This window comes from Cygnus olor, chromosome Z, assembly GCF_009769625.2.
Source record: "Cygnus olor isolate bCygOlo1 chromosome Z, bCygOlo1.pri.v2, whole genome shotgun sequence".
Lineage (NCBI taxonomy): Eukaryota > Metazoa > Chordata > Aves > Anseriformes > Anatidae > Cygnus > Cygnus olor.
The window spans coordinates 43,598,154-43,611,996 of NC_049198.1; the positions used below are offsets into that span (position 1 = coordinate 43,598,154).

Below are 13,843 nucleotides of genomic sequence, written 5' to 3' on the forward strand. Positions count from 1 at the left end.
AGGTTATTTTCATTCGTATACTTTGCGTTCTCTTTCCTTCCTGGCTTAAACAAGTGATCATACAGCATAAAGATCAATATACATAATATTTAATAGAATTGCTTTACAACTAGTCTTTTGTCAATATTGTAATAAGTTTAGAGATGCAGTCTTTTCCTGTTTAGTCTCTCGTAATCAACTTTTAAAATCTCCTTCATCTATTATGTGAAATACATTGATGATAGCAAACGAAGTGTAAGAGGATTTTTTTTTCTAAATCTGGCTTTTATGAATGTGCACAGTGCTATACAGAAATCTTCAAGATAAGATCTTTACAGGAGGGAAAGTACTATCTACTCTTGACTTACACAATTGTTAATATTGCTTTACTGTAATGTTCAAAGGTGGATTTTAATGTCTGTTATTTCTTTAGTCTATGATACCTAGAAACCAGGAGCAAAGTTGGAAGGTGAAGAAGAAATTGTGTCTACTTGAATACTTGCTTTTCACTCCGAAAGTAGAGATGTATGCTTACCTTTCATTTCAGTTATGCTAATGTAAATTAAGAGTATTCTCACTGACGGCCATGCTAGGGAAGAAAATGAAGCCTTTAAACTGTACGTCTGGTATTTAGGTAATTCTACTGGTAAACCATGATCAGCGTCAAGCCCAGGAGTTTGTCAGTCACGTTCATTACCTATTCCCCTTCCCCTCCTCTCCTCACTCCCCATGAAGTTATTTATGGTATTGGTGTAGGAAGTTTAACTCTATATAGTATCTTTAGTTATGAAAAATCTGAATTTTGACTAAAGCATGCAAATGGAAGGCAATTGCCTGTAATCACACAGTGTGTCAGTGTCTCCCTGGTCTTTATTAAAGTCTTTGAGACTAATGTTAGCAACGCTTAGCTGGCGTAGAAATCTTCTGTGTATTGCCTCATGAAAATACTTTTATTATTTCAAGGTCTTTTTTAACCATCTAAATCACTAAGTCTTTTAGTTTTGACTTCTTTTTCCTTTCACTGCAAAGTGTTATGCTTTCTTTAGAGATACTTCATGCTGGTTTTACACAAACAGACAATATTTTATGAATCAATAATGAAGCAGGAAAAGATGGCTTGGCATAGGTCAGGAAGTCTGACAGTTGCTGTTGGATAGTCTCAAGCTGTTTATTTTCTGCCTTTTGTAGAGTATTTGAGAAATTAATACCTATCAGAAAATAAGTTCTTATGTCACAGTCATTAGAATTCTTCTTGTTGCATTTTCTAAAATCAAATTCCATACATGATGAACACATAAATATAGTGGTAAACCTCATTCTACAAAATGTGGTCATATTTTTCTTTTCATTTCTAAAATAAAACCCATTTACAATATATGGGAGAAGTACTACTACATTTTATTCTCATAGGGGAATTCTATAAATTGTTTCAAAGTATGTGTGTAGTGCTTTTTTAGGTAAATGTCAGATCATTTCCCAAAGGAGTCTATAATCTGTGGTTCTAACCTCAAAGAAAGTAAAGTGGATAACAAAGCACAAGCATTGTGTGGCCACTTCAATACATTTCCTCTAATTTAGCACTAGTACAAGTGTTTTGAAATTTACCCTATGCGCTAACTATTTTATGAAGACTTGCATTTTATTTATTTTAAACTATGTTTGAATTATAATTCACAAAATAATCTGTTATGACCAAGCTTTGTGAGGTGTTTTTAGGCATATCGTATGCAAAGCTGATGTAAACCCATCAGGGTACACTTCTGTTTTCAGTAAAGGCAGGAGCTGAACACACAGAATTTCAGCATTTCCCTATTTGTTCTTTGATACTAAAACATATTTTGATGATCAAGAGCGGAGGTGCTATTTAGCCCTTGGACAAGTTTTTTGTAATAAAAAACTTTTCCGTGCCTTTATGCAGAAGTACTAATAAAAGGACAAAACAGAGAAATAGTGAATAACATGGGTAAGCACATGTAGATGCATACATATATAGAGATTCTTGTCTCTCCAAAAGTTGAAATTATAGGCACTGTATCAGTTCTTAAAATTGGCAGGTAACTTTTAATAATGGTCAATAACATTATTATTAAAACAGGAACAAAAGAAATGTTTGGTATAGTCTTTGTAACATACCATGAAAAAAAAAGAGAAAACAGTTCTGCTTCAAAGCTTTTCAATTGTTTATTAGCATAATGCAGCATCAGGGTTTCAAACTAAGAAGGTAGTGTTGCAATTTTAACAAAATTATACTTGTGTTTGAAGTATTCTCACTTTTATATTTATTAAATATAGAAATGTTTTAAAATAAAAACCTACTTTTGGCACTATACTAATATCCTTGCAGGGGGTATATGTCCTTGCAGTGTGCATAAAACATTTAATTACTGGGAAGGAGAAACTCGGTGTCGGCCCATCAAAGTGCTTCAACAGGTTTGCCTAACACTTAGGAGTATGTGGCAGTGTTGCATCAGTAGTGCTGCCATGCTGGAGACAGAATCCTACAGTAATATTTTAGCAAATAAGGATTCTTATCGATGATCATGAGGTAAAGCATTTAATTTGATACTGTTCTTTGGTACTGTAGTCAATCTGGCGTTCTTACGTATTATGTTGAATACAGTAAGGATTAAATAAAAACTGTCTAAAAATATGCATAGCAACTTTGAAGGGAAAAATCTCCCCTATATTAACCGTGTCATCCTTGCTTTCTATTGATTGCTGCACCAAAAGATACAACTTTTCAACAGGAGATTGTGCAAAGTATGTCTAGAAGAAGCACATTTGATGCATCTGATGTGGACCACAAGTTAGTTGGCACAGGTCCAAGAAATTTGCACTGAAAGATTGGTTTAGAAATGTAGCCATCCAGCTGTTGGAAAAGCAGAATCACAATAACAGAGATTGCTGGAAACGTCAGTAGAATCACTCCTCTCATAATCATATTTGCTACTTTTAAATTGGAGAACAGTTTGTAAAAGGCATGGATAGTTATTGACTGGTGTTTTGTTCAACAGAAAAATGAAAACAAGAATGCTTGCTCTGTTGGAGTCTGATGGCAATCACTGGCAACTTGCAACTGTGTAAAGAGATAAGTTGGTATGACTTAGGTGGCAGGAAGCCCTGCTGCTTCATGGAAATGACATCGTGTAATTTAGAATAAGAAACAGCTGCAAGCAGCAGTGGTTTTACAGGGAGTAGCCTTGCAGTTGCTAGAGGCTGCCACCTTACATGGAGACAACATTTGAAGAAATGGGTGTCCCTTTCTCCAAATACAGCAAGAGGACAGGTTTGCTGAGCGGGACAGTTTCCTTGAGAAAGCTTCAAACAGACAATAACCAAAGCGTGTTGAGATGGCTGAGCCTTGGAATGTGGTTGAGGTGTTTTACTGTGCCTCAGAGAAGACTTGAGGATTCCTGTTCAGAGAACAGAGTATTGGTATTATTACTAGCTTGTAGTAGCTTAATTTGGTATTAAACACATATTCCTACATGGGAAAGGGAGATCTGCCAAGAGCTGGTTTGAACTGGTTATGTTATGTTATGGCAATATACAGAATACTGATGAGTTAGAGTTGAATGAATCAATTTTTCCTCAGAATCCTTGCCTCTGGGAGATTACTGCACAACACAGAGCCCCAGGTCTCATCATGGGGCAGAACCAAAGAATATCACAACTACTGCTTGATTTCTCCAGTAGTCTGGATTGTCAGTCACTGGGAATTACTAGTCATAAAGTTGGCCGGATGAGTGACCTGTGACCTGCTTTGTTTCGTGGATGCTAGTCTTTCCATTGTAACAGGAAATCAGACAAACAGCCTGAGTTCTCTGCTTAGCTTATTTGTGCTGTATTTGATTTCCTTATCTCTTCCAACCAGTAGTGGCAAAGATTATGGTTGGCATAACAACATGTTACCCAAGTACATGATTTGAATATTTCCAGACCACAAAAACTAAAAGAAGAAAGGTGGAGAGAATAGAGCAGGAAAAAAAAAAAAAAAGAGGAACTGTGAAGTTTCTTGCTAGTAGTGGTAACGGTAAATCAGAAAAAAGCAAATTTTGTCTCTATTGACGGAAACAATCTGAAACTGGTTATTCGTCACTGATATTCTTTGATGTACCTTGGCTAGCAAGTAATTTTTTCTTCAGTATCAGATGGAAAGAAATCTATATCAGGATAAGAATTTTCTTTCTGATCCTCTTTTTGCTGGAATTTTGCTGCCTATCCTAGAACAGAGAAAACTGCCAGCTGCAATGGGCATCCTAAAGTAACACTTTGCTGTTACCAGTGTTGTTAAATTATTACTGTAAATGAAGTATAAAAAATAAGCAAAGTAAAACAAGATTCTTCAGCAGAAACAATAAAATCTGTGGAGGTATGTTTTAGGGTGAGAAGAAAATAGATTAAAAATTCCAATGAAGGAAGAAAAGATAATTCTCCATAATCATCAGTTCATCTTATAAAACTTCCTCTCTAAAGCAAAACAGCAGACTGTTCAATGTTAGCTGACATCCCAGTTGATGGCATACTATCAATCAGCAAATCTCCAGGCGCTCTAGCCATGAATATATGAATGTCTAATTAGCAGCTGATGTAATCACTGTTCTGATAGTTTCCTCACAAAATTCAGAATGCTTTTGTATGTTTCATTGCTGTTTTCTTAGCAGACTTTGACATTTTGAATAAATTTTCATTTGAAGTAATGAAGATAATAAGTATCTCTGGACAAAAATAATATTTTCCATGGGTGAGAAGTGGAAAGGAGACAGTTTTGAAAACAAATCAGGTATTTGACCAATCTTTCTCCACCATTCTAACTCAGTTTCTCCATGGGCCATAATTGTAGGGGCTTGTGACCTACCTGTGTGTCTCTTTCAGCCCTAAAATATTTAAGGAAAAAGGTTTTTTATGTAATATGTTATTATATTTCTTATAAAGATAAGATTTCTAGTACAATGCAAAAACTGTTGGACTAAGAGGCTTGAAATTAAGTTTGTAGGTCCAGCTTGAACACTGGCACTAAGTGACCATTCACTCATTTCCTTTTTCCCACCTTTAAAACTCTGTTGACAGGATTTGTAAAACACTATGATCTGCAGGTTAAAAGTACTCTCTGAGAATGAGGTAATCTTAGTATAAACAACATCTGTTCTGTGTTGCTTGTGTTGTATTTGACTCTGGGATCCCAGTCTCCCAACACTGAAATAATGTAGATTTAAAAATTAACACATGGAGCTTTATTGAGTATTCTTCTGAATTCTGATAACTGATACGCTCTTATCTGTGTGAGGCTTGGAAGCTTAGAATATTAATATGAGACTTCTGATCATTCTATTTTTTTTTTACAGTGTGATATATTACATGTATGCTTGTTTACAGCCCAAAATGTCTCATCCCCTTCTCTGTACTGTGAGTTTTAACCTCTGCTAGCATTTGAGCACAGTGTTGTTCTGCCAGCCCGTTTTCCAAGTTGTAACATTTTCCTCTGTAATTTCTTCAGGTTGAAATCATAGTAACTGACTCACTTGCTCTTGGTCTCACAGTTGTGAGATAGACAGTATGCCTGTTACAAATCTAAAGTAAAACACATCAGTGTACACTGCCTTTAAATATGTTGTGTTTGCTGTGGGTTAAGAGCACACATACAGAAACTTGAAGCAACTGAGTTGGCATGTGTTAATTAAGCTATTGGAACTTGGTTGTACCATGGACAACTCTGGATACAATAGCACAGGTAACACTTATAAAGAGAAGAGCAAAAAAAGCTGTACAGTAGTATTTTCATATTCTTTCCTTCTGTGTGGTTGAGACTTGGCTTTAGGGAAGGAATTATTTGAATGGAGGAATTATCTGGGGAGAAGTAAAGAAGATACTCAGATCTTAGCCATTGCGAAATAGAGATATTGTTGAGACAGCAAAGGGGCAACAGATGAAGAGGGTGCCCATGAGAGGGCTGGAGAAACTGCAGGAAGATCAATACCACAATGAAGATCACTGTGTGGAAAGATTGAAAGAAGCTGAGGCTGATAGGGAAGAAATACATCTTTTTCATTATACGTGCTGTGGTTGGAACCCTGCAAGGCAGGTGACCTAGCATGCATTTCCTTAATTACAAGAAGAAATGCAAAAATGTCAAGATTTATTGAGGCTGTGACTGCATGAGGCTTAGTGCTAGATCTATTGCTCTAAGTTTGCATAAGCCACCAAGTTGTACAGAGAGATGGGATTAACGGTAGTAAAAGCCCTAGTGTGATCACAACAATGTGTCACAGCTGCTGGTGAAGACTATAATGGCATCTTTAGAAGATACTCAGGAAAATTCCTTGGTCTTGCAGTTTCTGTGTAGAGCTATTGTATGAGGCTGGAAAACATTTCCTCATGTCGAAGAGGGAAATATTTATTCTTTTGTTGTATGTGCAAAAATTATTGTAGTAATTTTGCTTTTCTTCATCCTCTCTTAAACTGCTTAGATGATACTTCGGTTGGTTCGTGTCATACTGTTTTGAAATCTACATAGCTGAGAAGGTTAAATGTAAAAGCAGTAAAACAGTGTTTCATTTTTGACAGAAAACCTAATTCAGTCTTTCTTATTGAAACTCTAACTTCAATCTCTATTCCTTCCATTTAGGCCATGCGTTTATACGATGGGATCGCCAATAAACAACAGAGCCCTTTTCCCTTGCCAAGAACCACCCATTGCCTTGTCAACATGGCAAGCATCAGTCCGAACAGCTGCAAGCTTTGTTGTTTTAATGAGTGGTGAAAACTCAGCAGAACCAGTCCAGCTTCAAGAAGGTGAAATATATTTTCTACAGCAAAGTATTTGCAGTTGTTTCGTAATTAGAGATACAGTTTAGTGAATGCATGATTTTTGAAAGGATGTGAAAACACACGAAGCATTTCTGTCTGTAATCTCCATGTCATTCTGTGGAAGTTACCTGTGCAAGATCTCAGTAAGAATTAGTAAAAATTCAAGGATTCTTTTACGTTTTCCAGACCTAGGTTTCAGTTGTTGTAAATTGACTGTTTCAATCTCTCTGTAGTTGAACATTTGGCAGGTAAAGTACCATATCAGGCTCTTGACCACTTCAAGCCTTAGTAATTAATTAAACTTTATGTTTTAGTTTTTCAGTCCAATTGTAGCGCAGTGTGGCAATGATTAGGATCTGTCATTGTGTCATGTCTGTTTTCTGAAAAATATTGAATGAATTAAGAATATCAGTCCATACGTACCTGATATCTGGTCGGTTCACATGTACGTGACATCTGGTCCTCCCCTCCCCTCCCCTCCCCTCCCTCCTTTTTTTTTCCCTTCTCTCATTGGAAGATCATACCATATGTGCAAGCAAGCAAGCATTTTTCTTCTGTATTGGTTGTACTTCATTCTTTAAATCTCTGTCTGCACAGAGAAGGAAGTTTTTATGGTAGCGATACACGTAACAAAAAGCGTGTCTCACTCCCATTAGTTTTGAGACTCTTTGGGAAATACGGTCAGTATTTTCTTGTGTCAGTTGTTCTGTTGTCACGCCTTTAAATATGTAGCCTGATTTATGGAAGCAGTACTCTTTGGTGTTAAGTGAAAAGTTAGGATTGTCATGCATCTTAATAATGTTAGTAGTTAGAATCACCTTTCCTTAGTTAGGCCTCATTTAAGTACAGCTGGTCCAATGCTAGCCCCAGGAGATAGGTCATAGTTTCTTCTTTACTTTCACTGACTTTCCCCCAGCGCATGTAGTAACTGGTATGCAAACAGCACTGCTGCTGATCGTAATCAACATTCACCAGTGCAGAAAGCCCAGCTCTGTGGTCAGACCATGGACAGGAGAAGAGAGCTTAGTTCTGACACACAGAAATGGAGGTAAATTAAATGGGAGCATTCTGTGGGATGAGTCTAACATCCAGCCAGTGGTTATGTACACTGATTTTTAGAGGGCAATGCCAATAGATATTCAGCATGGCATCTGCCTCAAAGTGGAAGTAAATCTTGACATTTGTCTAAGCTTTATTCAGAATTATATTTTATTTAGGGAAAATCAAATCCCTAAATAAATGTATACATTTCCATTTGTAATGGAGAAAGGCACTGGTACCAGTTACATGGTCCTGCTTATATTTGGATAAGGCTTACCGTTCCCAGGCATATACTCTAATTGTAAATAGATGAAATAAGGTTTATAGACCTTGTATCTCACTCATTCTGATAAAATTAGCTCTTCAAACTCAAGGAACGTCTTCCTCCAATTGAACTATTTTGAAGTGTTGGTTTTGAAGTAATTGAAGATCTTAATATTTACAATCATAAGGAAGGTAGGAGAGGATTGGAAAACACGCAACAATTGGGGCCAGGTTTGTTTAATATTTCAATCAATGATCTTGATGAGGGGATCAAGTGCACCCTCAGTAAATGCGTGGACAGTACCAAGTTGATGATCTGCTTGATTGTAGGAAGGCTCGGCAGAGGGATCTGGATAGGCTGGATCAATGGACCTTGTCCAAATATATGACATTCAATAAGGAAAAGTGCAAGGTGCTGCACTTGGGGCATAACAACCCTATGCAGAGTACTAGGCTTGGGAAAGAGTGTTTGGAAGGTTGTCTGGCAGAGAAGGACCTGGAGATGCTGGCTGGGAGCCAGCTTAACGTGAGCCAGCAGTGAGCTCAGGTGGCCAAGAAGGCCAATAGCACTCTGGCTTTTATAAGAAGTAGTGTGGCCAGCAGGACTAGGGAAGTCATCATCCCCTTGTACTTGGCTCTGGTGAGGCCGCACCTTGAGTACTGTGTTCTGTTTTGGTCCCCACACTAAAAGAAGGATATTGAGTTGCTCAAGTATGTGCAGAGAAGAGCGTACAGAGAAGAACTAGTTTTCTAGTCAGAAAACAAGAGTTTTGAGGACTGGCTGAGGGAACTGAGGCTGTTTAGTCTGGAGAAAAAGAGGCTGGGGAGGATACCTCCATCACTGTCTACAACTATCTGAAAGGAGGTTGCAGTGAGGAGGCTGTTAGTCTCTTTTCTCAGGTGACAAGTGGGAGGACATGAGGAAATGCTTTCAGGTTGCACCAGGAGAGGTTTAAGTTGGATATCAGGAATAATTTCTTCACAGTGAGGGTGGTCAGACATTAGAATGGGCTGCCCGGGGAAGTGGTGGAGTTGCCGTCTCTGGAGGTGTTTAAGAGTTGTGTGGATGCAGTGCTTAGGGATATGGTTTAATGGTGCACTTAATAGGGTTAGTTTGTTGATTGGACTTGATGATTTCATGGGTCTTTTCCAACCTAAATAATTTTATTATTCTAAAAGGCACATTAGTCTGTCTCACGTCTCACCTCCCATTTTGCAGAGTCTTTAGAAGTATCATGTTATATTAAGTGGCACTAAAGAATTTTTTTTTTCATGAATCCCTGAAGAAATATACAGCAGCATGTCAACCATGTTTTTTTTTTTTATTGACAACATGTAAGCAGGTTCCAAGCGTGCAACGCTGACAGCAAGATAATACTTTACATTATATACCTGTCCTGAAAGTTACCAACTCCTTTTTATTATTATTTTTTATTTTTTATTTATTCCTGGTTTGAGGAATTGTGTGCTCAGTTTTATCCTTTCTCAATTTCAAATATTAGTCAAAGTTTAAGAATTTTTTTAGCTACTGCTATGATGAACAGAATTCTTGTGTAATCCTTCATCGCTGATAGTGATAAAATAAATTTGTCTCTCAAGACTTGCAGAATGGGGCTGATGCCTATATTTAGATATGGCCAAAATTTTCTTTAAGTGAGAAAGATACTAAGGTGTTTGGACTGAAAAGGAGCTTAAGCATACTTTTGATGTACGTAATTTTTCTTCTTTTTGGACAAAATATGTATTGAAGTTTTCTGCAAAGGTTTTCATTCTCTGAAAAGATTGTTTGATGAAAAGTGGCTCATCGAAAATATTAGAATTTGATGTTTCTGTGAATAAAATCTTTCTTCTCTTCCCCTTTAAAAAGACATGTTTACTCTTGAGGGCCCAAAAAAGGAATGAAAGTTTCCTTGATTTCAGAGCCATCGTTTGCATTAAATTATCTGGTTATTTTTGGCCATATGTGAGGCCTGTTTCAAGCCTTGACTCTGCTCTTGAAATATGGAAAACTGCCACAATGAGCTTCTCAGGTCATTTAGACGGTAATACTTTCCTGACTTGGCATCAAGAAAACACGAGTGCTCTTGATTTAAGACTACAAGAACAGCTCTGCCATTATTGTTTAATTAATTTTATCGACACTCACACCTTGCTAATGAGTTGTTGCCTGTCCCTTAGTGGTGGCTGCATGGTTTGAAATACCAACAGGAAAAAGGATGCTTATGTGAATTTATAGAAACAGAAACCTGAGGAAGATTTTCAGGCAATATAAATAGGTATAGGTAAGTTAAAATCAATATTCTCTTAGACCAATTAGGTAGTTGAAAAGTCTGTATTGTGAAAGAATGATTTCCTCATTAACATTGTTTCATCACTAGTTTAAAGAACCCGTTAAAAATTTATAGTGGAATTAAGAGAAAAAGTAATACTGGGGAAAAATATTTTTAAAATGCTGTTGATGGAGTGTTGAGAATGACATCAGGGTACCATATCATTAATGACTGTATTGCAGCTTAGCCACCCAAGGCCAGCCTTGTCACCCTGTGGAGAATAGACGGGGTTTTTGTTCAAATCCTTTCTAGTAGTTGCAATGAGTCAGTTTATGTTGGTAATTCATGTGTCTGCCTAAAGATTTGGTTTAATTTAATTTAATTTTATTTTTTCATAAGGCTAACACGGTGTATATCCTTTCCTAAGATCTCTGTGAAAGCAAGAAATAGCGTAAGAAGTCTTTAATGGAAAGGCCAGCAGAGAGGAAATGACTCATTTTAGCTTCACTGTGCTAATGATGTGCTGAGTGAAAAGTGTGTAGTGAACAGGGAAGAACCAAATGCAGCATTAAAGCTGGCTCCTTTAGTAGACATGTAACAGTAGCAAACTTTTGTGCTAAACTTTACTGAAGAGAAGCAGCAGATGCACCTACTCTATTTCTGTCCTTTCCCTCTCTCTAGGATGGCATTCCCCAGTGTGTGGAAGACTCTACTTTTGGATCTATGTGGTGCATACAAAGCTCTTCGCTTATCCTGATTATGGTGTTGTGATAAAAAGAAGAATTTTTTTATTTTATTTTATTTTTATTTTTTTATTTTTTTAAAGGTACTAAACGTGCTCTAGTAGCTCTCAAAGACTCAGTAATTGATGACAGCCTCATCATCTGGGTGTGTATATACAGATAAAAATGGCAAATGACTGTTAGAGAGCTGTTTGGAATTGTAAAAAGGTACTCAAGAGGTACTGAGGAAAGAAAAGAAAGGACTAATATTGTGACAAATGATGTAAAAACAAAGTTCAAGTGTTAATCTGGCTAAACTCTTATTGAATTCAGGAATCCAGATTCACTAGTTTATTTAGTAATACTTTTGGAAGTTAAAAAGAAAAATGGCCTGTATTGTTAAATGGCTTGTCCCACATATATGTTGTCATTATGCAGTTATGTGAGGCGTATGAAGTCTATCCAACTTACAGTTTTGTCTTTACATTTATAATACACACCTTAAAGCCTTTCAGAGTGCCTTCAATGGAAATTATTTTTCCCTAGATTATTTATGTACAGTATGCTATTTCTGTGCTGCATATTTATAAAATTACATATAACTGGCAGAACACCAAAACATATTCTTTAAAATGCAATTTCTTGGAAAGAATAAGCATTTTGGCAAGCAGTTGTAAATGAATTTATTCTGAACAGAGCTAAAAGTTACCTTAATACTTTTTTCCTTTGAAAAATGTATTTGTAACAAGCATGCAGGCAGACAAGAGAACAAGCAAGATTTATACCTATACGCATTTAAACAGAGATCTGCATTCTGCTTCATGGAACTACATCTCTTTATGCACAGATGCTTTGATCCAACACTGGGGCTAGATTAGGCTAGACTAATCTCACAGAATAGTCAGATTCCTCATTTGCTGTTTGTAGTTTTTGGAAGTAGTGTATCCTGGAATCATAGAATCATTAAGGTTGGAAGAGACCTCCAAGATCATCTGGTCCAACCATTACCCTACTACCACTGTCACCCACTAAATCATGTCCCTAAGGACCAAGTTCAACCTTTCCTTGAACACCCTCAGGGACGGTGACACCACCGGGCAATTGGGCAACCAGTTCCAATGCATGACTGCTCTTTCTGAGATGAAATGTCTCCTAATTTCCAAACTAAATCTCCCCTTCTGGAACTTGAGGCAATTCCCTCTGGTCCTATCACTGGTTATCTGCGAGAAGGGTCCGACCCCCAGCTCCCCACAACCTCCTTTCAGGTAGTTGTAGAGAGCACTAAGGCCTCCCCTGAGCCTCCTCTTCTCCAGACTAAACAACCCCAGTTCCCTCAGCCGATCCTCATAGGACTTGTGTTCCAGGCCCTTCACCAGCTTCGTAGCCCTTCTCTGGACATACTCCATGGCCTTAATGTCTTTATCGTAGTGAGGGGCCCAAAACTGAACACAGTGCTTGAGGTGGGGCCTCACCAGAACAGAGTACAGGGGGACGATCACCTCCCTGGTCCTGCTGGCTACACTATTCCTGATAAAGCCAGGATGCCTTTTTGGCCTTCTTGAAGTTGGCCTTCTTGACCACCTGGGCACACTGCCAGCTCATGTTCAGGTGGGCATCGACAAACGCCCCCAAATCCCTTTCCTCTGCACAGCTTTCCAGCCACTCTCCCCCAAGCCTGTGGTGTTCCATGGTGTTGTGACCAAAGTGCAGGACCTGGCACTTGGCCATGTTGAACCTCATCCCATTGGCCTCTGCCCATCGATCCAACCTGTCCAGATCCCTCCTCAGGGCCTCCCTACCTTCCAGCAGATGGACACTTTCCCCAAACCTGGCGTACTCCTTGCATATGTCATTTTTGCATTCTGTCTCCTCTAAAATTACGGTTCATCCTGTCATTTGAAATGAATTAAGGCCACAGTTGCTTGAAAGATACTGATATGTTACTTAGTCAAGTACGAGTGGTAACTATTCAAGTGTGATCTAGAAGTGCTTCACAATACTATGCATTCCTTATGGTCTACTTAGGGAAGAATAAAATGTCAAAAAATACTATTGATAATGTCCTAGGGAAAAAGACTTACAGGGGATCACAGAATTACAGAATGGATAAGGTTGGAAGGGACCTCTGAAGATCATCTAGTCCAACCCCCCTGCCGAGCAGGATCACCTAGAGCACATTGAGCAGGATGGCATCCAGGCGGGTTTTGAGTATCTCCGGAGAAGGAGACTCCACAGCTTTTCCGGGCGACCTGTTCCAGTGCTCTGTCACCCTCACAGTGAAGAAGTGCCCCCTCATCTTCAGATGGAACTTCCCGTGCTTCAGTTTGCGCCCGTTGCCTATTGTCCTTTTGCTGGGCACAACTGAAGTGAGACTGGCTCCATCCTCTTGACATCCCCCTCTCAGATACTTATAGACATTAATGAGATCTCCTCTCAGTCTTCTCTTTTCCAGGCTAAACAGGCCCAGTTCTCTCAGCCTGTCCTTGTATGACAGCTGCTTTAGTCCTCTAATCATCTTAGTAGCCCTCCTCTGGAGTCGCTCCAGTAGCTCCATGTCCCTCTTGTACTGGGGAGCCCAGAACTAGACACAATGTTCCAGGTGTGGCCTTACCAGGGCTGAGTAGAGGGGGAGGATCACCTCCTTTGTCCTGCTGGCAACACTCTTCTGAATGCAGCCCAAGATACCGTTGGCCTTCTTGGCCACAAGGGCACATTGCTGATTCTTGGTCAGCCTGCTGTCCACCAGGACTCACAGGTCCC

General features: G+C 38.6%; 1 protein-coding gene across 13 annotated transcripts in view; it reads left to right on the forward strand.

Annotated features, from left to right (window-relative positions):
- Positions 1–13,843, forward strand: part of LOC121061632 (aminopeptidase O (putative)) — a 202,702-nt gene that overhangs the window by 15,454 nt on the left and 173,405 nt on the right. For all 13 annotated transcript variants that reach the window (XR_005815187.1, XR_005815188.1, XM_040540767.1 and 10 more), the window contains exon 3: positions 6,605–6,771. Coding sequence is in view for 11 of the 13 variants with exons in the window: in XM_040540767.1 (XP_040396701.1) it covers positions 6,605–6,771 (167 nt within the window). In the remaining 2 variants the exon portion in view is untranslated. The remainder of the gene's footprint in view (positions 1–6,604; positions 6,772–13,843) is intronic.